This window comes from Saccoglossus kowalevskii, chromosome 4, assembly GCF_978046115.1.
Source record: "Saccoglossus kowalevskii chromosome 4, keSacKowa6.1, whole genome shotgun sequence".
Lineage (NCBI taxonomy): Eukaryota > Metazoa > Hemichordata > Enteropneusta > Harrimaniidae > Saccoglossus > Saccoglossus kowalevskii.
The window spans coordinates 25,106,448-25,119,940 of record NC_140644.1 but is presented as its reverse complement, the minus strand read 5'-3'; the positions used below and the strand labels follow the sequence as shown (position 1 = coordinate 25,119,940).

The window sequence follows — 13,493 nt, the reverse complement described above, 5'->3', positions numbered from 1 at the left end:
AATCGTTTTAGGTAAGCCATGATATTAAAGTGTTGTATATCAGAACGTTAGAATATTGTACTGGTTGCCAGTATATCCGAATACCAAATGACTGATAATGTAATCTCAGTTAGACAGTGTAATTATTTCTATCAATGGTAACATATGCATTAGCACGAGTTTAACTTATCTGGTAGAGCCTTTAATGATTCCCACTACAAGCTGTTCCTGTATTAATATTGTAAGCATTGCTAAAATTCTTGTCATCAACGGGAAATCAATCTGACATTTGCGATTAAAATAAGCGATAGCAGCTCGTTTTTGATTTCAGATATTCGTATTAACGCTATGCCTCCCATCAAGTCATGAGAACGTAGGTTTAAATTATTGAGGAATCGTTACAACTAATTCAGTTAACTGGTATAGACATCCCCGTAACATAATAGTAATTCATATATGAATTTCATTAGATTGGCAAAACTATAGATAGGTTTTCTTACCCCATGGTTTGGATAAGGATAGTGTTGACTATCAAGAAACACAACACAAGCTCACAGGACATATTATGGTGAACTAAAATAACTAATTATTATAGGGGAGCAAACAACTTATATTGTGTGCAGCATAATTATTAATTTGAACACGTCATCACGTGTTTTATGTTTTAAAGGGGAACTGTCGGAAAAGGTACATTTACTACATTTATAGCAAATGCAATAATGTTGTACATGCGTTTGTAATAACCACGTGTTTTGTATAAGTGTTTTACACGTATTGTAATACATTACGTTTTTTGTAATATGCCTTGGTGCATTACGTTATTGAATTATCTACGCAAATTGTAATAAGCTTTGATGCGTTTTGTAAGAAAAAATACTAACGCACGATGTAATAGAGGGTAGATGCATTAACTTTCGTATCATCACAGTGTGACGTAAGACAGTGCAAATCAAAAAACCCATGTCTGGTCACAAACCTTTTTCATTGTACGCGATGCATCTGGAATTACTCAAGGTACGGTAACTACGGATTGTGGTAACAATGGGTATTTTTGCAACATCAGGAATGAATTTTCGGAATTATTATTCGGTGTTATAAACCTATTTTAGTATTTTTTCTCTAGATAGTCACGCACATACTATATTATAGTTTTGTAAAACAATACAATTTAGACAATTTCCAATTAAATCTGTCATAATATATAATTTTTAATAATTGTGTAACACTCCGCATCACTTCAAAATATGCGAAGAAGTTAATGGCCAATAGAGGGTTTTATGTTTAAAGAGGGACAAAATAATTACTAAAGTTCTTTTATAAAATTATTACCGACAGTGTGGCTAAGCAACGAGGGATAGATTGTGCAGAAAATTGCAAAGGATTTTTCAAAAAGAAATTTTAATAATGAAAAGTACAATTTATCTCAACACAAAATATCAGCACGCTTATCTTGATAACAATATGTTTTCTGCACTCGATTTCGTACCTTCAAAATGATTTGTTTAAGTAACAGTATTGTAAATGTTTATAAGATAACGACAGTGAACAGTTTTTTACATGCCTAATTGAAAGTTTCTAATAAAATGTATTTTTTCTTCATTAATATCTAGGCACACCAATTTTATATTACAATACAATAACATTCAGTTCGCCATTGTCGATTCACATATTTTATATAATATTGCAGACTGGAGAAATAATTTTAGCGTCGGACTGCTGTGGTCAGGACGCGTTCGGAATTACGGTAAAAAGGTGACTTGACCACGCTAGATCGTAAACGTGCGTTCTTCTGTGAACAGCTGTAAAAAAACACGATGCGACATGCAGCAATATATGCTCAAGTTGTTAAAAAAAATGAGTAATACACAAAAGTATGTTATATCCATATTTCATGGTAATATCAAATTTCTATGAAATATGGAAAAATGAATTTTATGTACGTAGCTCATCTCTTAACCCCTTCTATTGACCAAACACATCTCTGTCAAATACATGACGAGGTATAGTGTTATTATATCATAATTTATCCCTTTAAGATAAAACAAACTTCCTTTGACCTATGCAGCTATCGGTATTATATAGAATAAGCCATTATAATATAATAAATAAAGACGTATGTCGTTTTGTTGATCCAGTGAAATACATATATGCAATGTTATAGAAATACACTCTGGTAATCTGATGTATTTGTTGTTCTCATGACTTGAATGAGCTGGCATAACGTTAATACGTGTGATATAGTTCAAAACGGCCCGCTATCGTTTGTTTTAAACGCAAATGTCAGATTGACGTAAATATTTAGCAATGCTTACAATATTAATATAGGAATAGCTTGCAGTGTGAATCATTTCAGGCGCTATCAGATAAGTTAAAACCGTGCTAATGCATATGTTACAATTGATTAAAAAAATTATACTGTCTAACTGAAATTAAATTATCACAATTAGTAAAATATTCCAACGTTCTGATATATCTCGACTTACCTAAAACGATTCTAATTGAAGTTCATCTTTTTGTGTAAAATGCCGATTGTACAATCTGATTTCTTTGAGCATTACATCCGACCCTCAATTACCACATCAGAACTGGTTCACTGGTGTATGTACCGTGGTTAACTAGAGTACAGAACAACATTTATTTGTTTTATTTGCGACATATATATTTTGATACATTTTAAGAAACAGTATAATTTCAATTATTGTGTGCAACTAATGCCTAATATCCCTTTGAAGCCGGAGGTCATAATACACTGGTGAACAAGTGTGTCATTACTGCACGTATTTTGGTGTGAGACATAACATGAGGTGAAGCAAGGGCTAATCTCATTCAATGTTTATTTTAGTTTCTTGAAAGGAATGTTAGCTAATGCCAGTTAATATAATCAACAAACAATTGTTGGCTGTCTTGCGAGGTTCAAACTGAGAATTGCACTATTGTTTGTTTGGACCTGCTAAAACAATTAACAAAAATAACAACAACAGTGGTGTGGTGATTCGTAGATCTTTTGTCATACGTACTAAATAACACTTCACATCGGAAATACACACCAGGGATAGTTCAGTTGTATTCCTAAACTAACCTGCTGCAATGGTTCGGGTTGCAAACTCTCGTGCATTTCAATAAGTACAATTGTATAGTATCGAGACATATGTCATCGGCCAATGATAGCAAGCGAGCCACTGACGCGGGAAAGACTTGCATAGTCGTGATAAATTTACTAGATATATAAAATATATGCTTATAATACGAAATAATTTACGCCTGAAATATACGAGTTGTTGTCGTGAATTTCATAACATCGTATGAAATCAACACACGCACGTGCTGTCTCTAGGATAGAATTTACATTCTAGGGATTTTCCTGGCATAGCAGTTGTTACAGTATGTAAATGTATGTTAGAATATATTCACAGCTTTTGATTCAACAAAAATATAACATCGGCTTCGTAAATTGTCATCGGTCATCATCGTCAGTGAAATATTTCCGGTAGCAACACGAAATTGTAAATCACTAAAACGATGAATTGTGAGTGATGATGGTGGTGGTGATGATGAAATTAACATTGTTTGTATATATTATATATTATATATAATATACACAATTCAATTTTTTCCCTGAACTGCAAAACCTAGTTCCGTAGTCAAAGGGACAAGGTTGCTAGTGCATGTTTTAGTAAATGTGTAACATCTTGTATAACAAATTGCAGTAATAAATTATGTAATGCGGGTCAATATTATTATTTTGTATCTCATTTAAATATGACTATAAGGACGTTTATCTCAGCTAGGCTCAGTTTAGAACGAGGATGTTTTAACGTATAATGCAAATTATGCACTAATGCAGTACTGTGATTTTACGAACCAAAGTGTATGCTATCCCGTACTGCCCGAGTACATTTTTGCATTAATTTCCTGTACATCCCGTGCCTTTGTTCACTTTCAGTGACGTCCCATGCGTCCAATGTTAACGAAAAAATGTATTTGAGTTTGACGTAAACGTGGCGGCCATTTCCCAATTAAAAACAGACATTCGAACACGTCCGTATGACGTTTTAAAGACAGTATTTGTGGGCAGTATTGTAGTTGAAGGTTGCCGTGCGAGAATAATAATTTTGTTTGGTATTCCATATTCTTGTTTTATATTCTTTTTTTTGAAGGCCGATTGATGGTGACATCAAGTAGTTTGCATGTCAGTTATCGTTGTGTCATGAATCAATCAAATCAAATAATTGATGGTTTTAGCTACATATTGATAATAAATAAACAGTCTACCATTGATGGCTGTCATGCAGCAAAGCAATCTTTAGAAGACAGAATGCGGTTCTTAGTTGTTAATCATTTCAATAAATCAAGTTTAGACGATTGAGGGCGCTGCAGCAAATCCAGAGTCTATCAAGCATCTCAAAAGGTGGAGCTGTTCATCCTAGGGTTATTAATTGTTTTAGGTGTGTCCTACTCGCAGCATCACGGGACATTGAGCGGGTGCTTTTCCGACGAGTAGATAGTAAAAATGAAGCTGTTCATCCTAGGGTTATTAATTGTTTTAGGTGTGTCCTACTCGCAGCATCACGGGACATTGAGCGGATGCTTTTCCGACGAGTAGATAGTACATCACTCATACCATACCCTACCCGGGGTCATATCGACCATCGTTATGATCACAAGACTCACCATTAGAGTTCATAACCTTCTCAAACACTGTGTAGTAATAAGTTCAGTAATTCGTATGATGCAAAGACTTCACTGATATAGCGGGAACCGTTAACAATAGCCTGGATGAGAGTTGGCTCGTCAACATTTTCTGTGATCATAATGTTGTAGAACTCGGATGTTGTGGCTGCCATCGTAATATAACTATAGGAAAAAGATGCTAGACATTGTACACACATATTTTAATCTACGGATGTGAACACGAAACATACGTCTTAGAATTAGGTCTGAAAGTTTCACCCACTGTTTATCCTGCTTGATTTATGAGCCAAGTTTGTATGATGGCTATACAAACGCAAAATATTTTGTTGTTCTTACAACTGTTAATGATCAACCGGGAACGAGTAACCAAACCGAAAATCATGACAATCCCCCCCCCAAATATTGCGATAACCGTGACAGAAGTCGTCCACGGATAGACAGGCGGCCTACACTGTAGACGTGATTTAAATACACGCAGAAGTCGTCCGCGGATAGACAGGTGGCCTACACTGTAAACATGATTTAAATACACGCAGAAGTCGTCCACGGATAGACAGACGGCCTACACTGTAGACGTGATTTAAATACACGCAGAAGTCGTCCACGGATAGAAAGACGGCCTACACTGTAGACGTGATTTAAATACACGCAGAAGTCGTCCACGGATAGACAGACGGCCTACACTGTAGACATGATTTAAATACACGCAGAAGTCGTCCACGGATAGAAAGACGGCCTACACTGTAGACGTGATTTAAATACACGCAGAAGTCGTCCACGGATAGACAGACGGTCTACACTGTAGACGTGATTTAAATACACGCAGAAATCGTCCACGGATAGACAGACGGCCTACACTGTAGACGTTATTTAAATACACGCAGAAGTCGTCCGCGGATAGACAGGTGGCCTACACCGTAGACGTGATTTAAATACACGCAGAAGTCGTCCACGGATAGACAGACGGCCTACACTGTAGACGTGATTTAAATACACGCAGAAGTCGTCCACGGATAGACAGGCGGCCTACACTGTAGACGTGATTTAAATACACGCAGAAGTCGTCCATGGATAGACAGGTGGCCTACACTGTAGACGTGATGTAAATACACGCAGAAGTCGTCCACGGATAGACAGGCGGCCTACACTGTAGACGTGATTTAAATACACGCAGAAGTCGTCCGCGGATAGACCGACGGCCTACTCTACTGTAGACGTGATTTAATGACACGCAGAAGTCGTCCACGGATAGACAGGCGGCCTACACTGTAGACGTGATTTAAATACACGCAGAAGTCGTCCACAGATAGACAGACGGCGTACACTGTAGACGTGATTTAATTACATGCAGAAGTCGTCCACAGATAGACAGACGGCCTACACTGTAGACGTGATTTAATTACATGCAGAAGTCGTCCACAGATAGACAGACGGCCTACACTGTAGACGTGATTTAAATACACGCAGAAGTCGTCCACGGATAGACAGACGGCCTACACTGTAGACATGATTTAAATACACGCAGAAGTCGTCCACGGATAGAAAGACGGCCTACACTGTAGACGTGATTTAAATACACGCAGAAGTCGTCCACGGATAGACAGACGGTCTACACTGTAGACGTGATTTAAATACACGCAGAAATCGTCCACGGATAGACAGACGGCCTACACTGTAGACGTTATTTAAATACACGCAGAAGTCGTCCGCGGATAGACAGGTGGCCTACACCGTAGACGTGATTTAAATACACGCAGAAGTCGTCCACGGATAGACAGACGGCCTACACTGTAGACGTGATTTAAATACACGCAGAAGTCGTCCACGGATAGACAGGCGGCCTACACTGTAGACGTGATTTAAATACACGCAGAAGTCGTCCATGGATAGACAGGTGGCCTACACTGTAGACGTGATGTAAATACACGCAGAAGTCGTCCACGGATAGACAGGCGGCCTACACTGTAGACGTGATTTAAATACACGCAGAAGTCGTCCGCGGATAGACCGACGGCCTACTCTACTGTAGACGTGATTTAATGACACGCAGAAGTCGTCCACGGATAGACAGGCGGCCTACACTGTAGACGTGATTTAAATACACGCAGAAGTCGTCCACAGATAGACAGACGGCGTACACTGTAGACGTGATTTAATTACATGCAGAAGTCGTCCACAGATAGACAGACGGCCTACACTGTAGACGTGATTTAATTACATGCAGAAGTCGTCCACAGATAGACAGACGGCCTACACTGTAGACGTGATTTAATTACACGCAGAAGTCGTCCACGGATAGACAGGTGGCCTACACTGTAGACGTGATTTAATTACATGCAGAAGTCGTTCACGGATAGACAGACGGCCTACACTGTAGACGTGATTTAAATACTAGTACACGTAGAAGTCGTCCACGAATGGACAGGCGGACTACATACGCTGGACGCAGTATTATATTAATAACTCATAGGACCTCGAGTTCGTTGAGCTAAAAATATATCTATTATGTTGTGTCAGTAAAACCCCAAAATATATAGTAATTAATTAAATATTTTAAGCTAGAAGGTGTCCAGATACTGAAAACAAAGATCTTGACAATAAATCTTCTGCTCTATTTTGTGTTTGGTGACATCATTTATTGACACCGTACCTGAACAATCGAGAGTAGTTAGCATATGGTGCACACTAATTGGTTTAGTAATACAATTAACCCTAATCAACATTGGTGATATGTTTTTCTAAAGTCTATTAGAAAATCTTATTATCTGCATGCATGCAATGTATTAGTCATTATTCGACTATATAATTCCCAAGGTTAAACACTCGGTGTAATTATGATATTTAGATACGAGTATTACATTTGTTGACAAGATCAGACTGTCTTTAATATTGAACATGAGATATTAAAATTTGTTCATGCTAGCTGAAAAGGCGAGGGAAGTTTATAAATAAGCATGGTAAGATAAAGCTCAGCGTGTTTGTAATTATGCCAGCTTGTCCATTGTTAATCACTAGGAAGGTCATTGAATTTGAAAATACGTATAGATTGATTTCCGGGCTAATCTCATCCATCACCGGTGAAAACAGAGGCTGATACCCCCACTTTAGGCGAGTTGTTAAGGCTCTTCTCAACAGTGTAACAAGACTACCCATACACGCGTAGCAAATGTAAAGTTAAGTTTGGACTTTTTCCCGACTTGAGTTATTTTCCCGAGCTCATCAGCTCGCACAAAGCTCATTGTAATAAAGGTACAGTCGTGCGCGTCCAAGTAACATTGAATGTTCTGTGACGTAGCACCCAGTTGAAAGTGATCCAGACAGTAAATATAAAACAAATATATTCAGTAAAGTGATTATAAAAATATAAAAATGACAGAAACAAACTCAGTTTCCAACGGTTAAATACTCTTATCAATGAGTATAAAATTTCGACTATTTTCCAGCAAGTATAACAATTAGCATCAAATGGTGTATGAATTATTCGTAAACAAGTTGGTTCTTGTTTTAGGTTTAATGCGTAGGACGTCGGAAAAAATAAAAATAAAAACTACACATTTAAAGTTACTAAATCACAATACATATACTCATATTACTGAGTCATACAGTCTCTGAATGGTTTATTGTCTCATTCAACATTCATCTGCAGTTGAATATAAAGAATTTGAAAAATTCACAAAAAAACACCTTCTGCAACCTTAGTTACATTTCTGCTGGAAACTACACACAGTGTGTTATTTCCAGCAAGAAAACGCTTCAGATGACAAAATAGAAATGTAATCACTTAACGATAATATTTATTTAGTAAAAATGGGCCGGAAGGAACTTGAAGATATACTGGTGTCAAAAGCCAGGCATAATACCAGAGTAGTACACTTGGCTCTAGCCTCGTGTATAAAGTATACCCGAGTCCTTATACTGCTTACAACTATTTTCAAATATATTTAAATAATTCCTAAAGTAAAGACAACAATTGTTCATTCCCGTGCGCTTTTGTAAAGCATTGTCATCCCTTTAAGCCTATAGATTTTTTGTATATATCTCGCCAACGCTCAAATTTGTGGGAGGGGCCTTTTATACGGCTATTATAAGAGAAGCAACAAGAATAAACATATTATTTATTCGGGTACATACCAGTAATCGCCAGAGCGCTGTTTTGTTGAGTTTGTCGTGAATCGAAATATTTTGTGCATAACCAAAACATTATTTTGTGTATGATCGAGATAGTGTATAAACTTATAATGTACATGAACTAATAAACAGTATTCAAAATAAATCATATTGTCTTCATGTCATTGAATACGGTGTATTCAGATACAGAAATCCCTTCTCGTACGCTAATTAAGGTGAACTTATCTCCTCATCTGTTGTCACTACGTCATCTACTACGTCACAAATAAAATGAAAGCGCAATGCGTTCATAAATTGCTATTCTTTCTATGTAGAAATGTTATCTTACTCGTTTATTGTCTGTACACGTCAAATAATTGTGTGATGACCACTGGCAAGATATCTATCCTTGGAATTATCGTATACAGATATTATCTAATTATAGCTCACAATGAAAAATGAACAAATGTGCCCCAGGTGCGGTATCAAACATTGCTATAAAAGTTGACAAATCACAAGAGGAAACACACCGAGCAGCACCACTGATCAAGTCGGTTGTACAGTTCTATGCCAGGTAAGTATGGTCTTAGTTTCATTGTGAAGTTGTTATAGAGTGTGTTTACCGTGAGTTGTGATCGATGAGTCGGGTCTCTATGTGAGAGACGAGACTCACGAACGAGTGACCACGTTATGTATTTTATAAGACGATTCTCCATCGATTGTAACTCGTTGAATGGCTATCCCCCAATCACTTTGAATCTATCGTATGACACAACTTATAATATATTTTAAAGCTACAGTATTTACACGTCCTGATCCAATATGTACTTGCATTTAATCATAGTAACTATGGTCTTAAGCGGATTGAAGATGTTGTCAGTAATCACATTTTTTGCCGTAGTTGGCGTGTGTTATACAAGTAGTGAAGGTAAGTACCGGGTTAATAATGTCGAAAGCCCAAGAAGTCTATAACATGGGTAAACTCATTTCAATGATCTCTTTTTGTTATTTGTCCCAGACATTTTGCACACTAAGAGTTATTAGTGCTGTTTATACTCCACTTTGTGAGGATATTATTTCTTCAAATGTTGTATTAAGATGCGGATTCGAGACAACAATGGCGACAGACGTGCCTGTACATAACTGGTGCCACTGTTCTCAAGGAGTAAACATACACAACGGTTACCGCTACCAAGTACACGTGAAAATTGTTTCTATTGCAAATATTGTCTGCATTGTGGGCAAAACGAGTCATAGGTACGATAACACAAACACGAATATAAATATTCCATGACCTGAAGATGCATTAATTCTATTCACCTTTATTACTTGCACGACGGACGAAGTACGGGTCACACATCTCGTCGCGTAAATGGCAATAAAATTAGGTATTGTTTGGTTATTTGATTTTTAAATACATTTACTAAAGGTCGTCATCGTATGTACAATGTTTTATTTGCAAAGTAACTTAAATTTAAATTATGCGAATTATTTTCTCGAACACAATTATAGTTATTTTTATGTGATACAATATTCTCATTGTGATAACGGTGTTTAAAGTGTTAATACAGCCACCGTCTTGTTAAAAGTTATCGCTACTAAAATTCATATCGATTTTGCCCACCCCTTATATAGCTGTTTATTTTACCAATCACTAAATGTGTACATTTCATCTCCAGCAACATACACGAGCTGTACCTGTTATCGATACGAGGCATTCTGTTAAGACGACACATCAGACTGGTACACAGGTAAAACGCGATGTGAAAATATGGGTGGTTGGCTCGCTACTATAGACCAGGAGTCCACATTCGACGGGATACGAAACGCCGTTATTGATGAAGGAATGGACAACGAAGACTGTCACAATTATGGCTTCTGGATTGGCTATTATGACGCTACCCCTGACGGTGATGGTCACACAGCTTTGGACTTTGAGTGGCTTCATGGTATGTGTACTAACTGGACAGAGTGGCAGCGAAACCAACCAGATGATAACACAAAAATGTCCGCCGTGGGTCAAAACTGTGTCCAGATGTGGTAAGCAGGTCCTTTTGATATTTCTTCTTGGAAGTGAAGAGTCGTAATGCTATATACACAGTGTAGTGCAAGAAATTTGCGCCCACGTATTACACGGATCGGAATACCGAGTGCTTATTTATTAATTCCAGTTTACTTAAACTATTGACGATAACAGTCGTCTTAAATATCCAATATATCTGACTAAAACTTTTTATGTAAACAGATATTGTAATTATATAGCAGAGACCGCTATAAAAAAAAAAGCTGATATTAGGTGTCCTTTACAACTCAACGTCCGATACATTTTGCACAAGTTTATATCCCTTCAAATATGAATAAATTCATTCCCTAGAAAATAAATAAATAAATAACAATCTCAATAAAATATAACTATATACAGTGAAGTGTGTAACGTAAGTTTAAATATAATACACACGTATTTACAGAAAAACTATTTCCCGTTCTCTGTCTAAATCAAATCTGAGCAAGAATATTGGTTGGTTAATCCGGTGCTACCTTTCATTATACGAAGAGTAACGCCATAAATAACAGCGTGTCGTAATTTTTGCGATATTGCACTGGGTATTTTTATCCTACCATATTAGGAAATGCGAATTCCAAATATGAAATAATTACGCGCGTAAGCGTCCTCTAATAATAAAAACGAGCATGACTCCACTAGGGTTTGATCGGACTCCACACAAAGTTCGCTGATTCTGTTCTAAACTGTTCTAAACGAAGACAGTAAGTACACCATCGCATCGACTTCCGCTGCGCGTCGGTCGATACGCCCGCTGTACTGTCTTCGTGCATACTTTGGGATATCCTCGTAATAACCTCATATAATTCTACACTCTTGACTCCAACCTTGCCTCGAAATACTCATTATGTGACCGCATGAAAACAGTCATAAGTAACATACTTTACGAAGTGATCACACGAATGCTGTCATTTATTTCATTTCTATTGTCATAGGTTCAGGAAGAAAGGCAGATTTGACGATGAATACTGCACAAAATTGAAGGGATATGTTTGTCAAGTACCAGAAAGTAGGTATTCTATTTCTAAACGTGTATGCAAATTATGCGTATATTTGTTACAATGTTGACGCGCGAGTTCAATTATATACTAATATTTTTTTTTTTTTTTCAGGTTGCGATTGTAAGATGCGAGATGAAGATGACTAAGTATTCCAGTTGCTATGCCAACCAGACACTCATTTAACATGCGTGCATAAATGTTCCGTTATTACTTGTAATTCAGTATTGATAATTTAAGTTATTGTTACCAATATTAATGTGATTTACTGCGCATGTCTCCCAGAAAAATGACAAATTATGCATCACGAGTTCCACCAGAAGATAGAATTCGTGTGCATATCATGTGTATTGCACCAGTAACATAGTTAATATTGAGAAACTCGAAAAATCTTAATATTAATCCGACCGTTCTACATGTATTCATTGTCAGCAAATATTTAAATTGTATTTTGAGAAGAACCCAGGCAAAAAAGTATTTTCACATATACGTACCCGTTATGTTAAGGTGTCTTCAACAGACAATCAGATTAAATGGCACCTTCTAGTCAGAGTTTTCCATTCTAACCAGTATGCACTTAATAAATATTCATACTTTATTTGGCGTTTAATAACAATTCTGTGACAGATTTTAAAAACTGAAAAAAATTATTAAATTCCTTCAAGAAATCTTTATATTTCAAATAATGTAAACGAAACGTTAGTTACCTTATATACGTGGTTTGCATGAACAAATAAAAGTCTAGTTGCACTGTTATTTGTTGCGTATCGTTGTTTATAGAGAGTTGCGTGATTAGGGGGTTAGCTGACTTCCGGTTGCCAGTGAACTCTAGTGACAGTGATGATTGACATACGTGGAGTTGGTAGAGCAGATTGTGATTGTGACGTATCACTACTACTGTACCGAGAACAATTCGACTTCATTTGACAATAATCGTAAACATTGGCAATAGCGAGGTCCTGATACAGTAACTAACAAATATCATTTATTTTATCACTTTCCTCAGTTCACCCTTTATTGTTCGTTCTTTTAAAAGAATTTACCTTTGGTCAACGTCCATTAACACAACAACGCATCTGATCATTACATTGGATGTTGCGTTATTGTTGTGGGTAATATATAACGAACCTACGACTGACGTCACTACCACAATATGCATACCTATAACTTTGTGTTATAGTTAGTTAGCAAGCGATCGAATTGGTGTGAAATCAAAATAATTGGGAACAAGTTTACCAAAAAAGCTGTTATTAATATGCGGGTGGTCGTATGAAATTGCCGTATAAACTTTTAGATACCATAAGGTAATTAAACAGCAGATGTATATATCATTATGTGTGACAATTTTAATATTTAATCATATGCTATTAATTATGTCAGCGAAGACTGTTACTAATGTTTTATTCTTATGATAAAAATGATTATTATACATCTGTCACCGGAACGCCATAAGTTACAGCGTGCCGTAATTTTGCGGTATTTTACGGGGTATTTTCATACTACCATATTTAGAAATGCGAATTCCAAATATGGAATGATTACGCGCGTAAGCGTTCTCTAATAATAAAAACAAACATGGCTGCCACCAGGATTTGACCGGACTCCATACAAAGAAGTTCGCTGATTCTGTTCTAAATTTTTAGATTTCGGCATTT

General features: G+C 36.8%; 1 protein-coding gene across 1 annotated transcript; it reads left to right on the top strand.

Moving 5' to 3' along the window:
• The first annotated feature begins 10,549 nt into the window (after positions 1–10,549).
• On the top strand, positions 10,550–11,987 carry LOC100372030 (C-type lectin domain family 19 member A-like). The gene is made up of 3 exons (XM_002737087.4): positions 10,550–10,818; positions 11,776–11,849; positions 11,953–11,987. The coding sequence occupies exons 1-3, from the start codon at positions 10,550–10,552 to the stop codon at positions 11,985–11,987; spliced, it is 378 nt and encodes a 125-aa protein (XP_002737133.1).
• Positions 11,988–13,493: the final 1,506 nt, after the last annotated feature.

Excerpts from the sequence above, each read along its gene's own strand:
- LOC100372030 (XM_002737087.4), top strand. The coding sequence starts at position 10,550 with ATGGGTGGTTGGCTCGCTACTATAGACCAGGAGTCCACATTCGACGGG. Across the intron at positions 10,819-11,775 it reads CAAAACTGTGTCCAGATGTG|GTTCAGGAAGAAAGGCAGAT; the intron begins GTAAGCAGGTCC and ends CTATTGTCATAG. Across the intron at positions 11,850-11,952 it reads TGTTTGTCAAGTACCAGAAA|GTTGCGATTGTAAGATGCGA; the intron begins GTAGGTATTCTA and ends TTTTTTTTTCAG.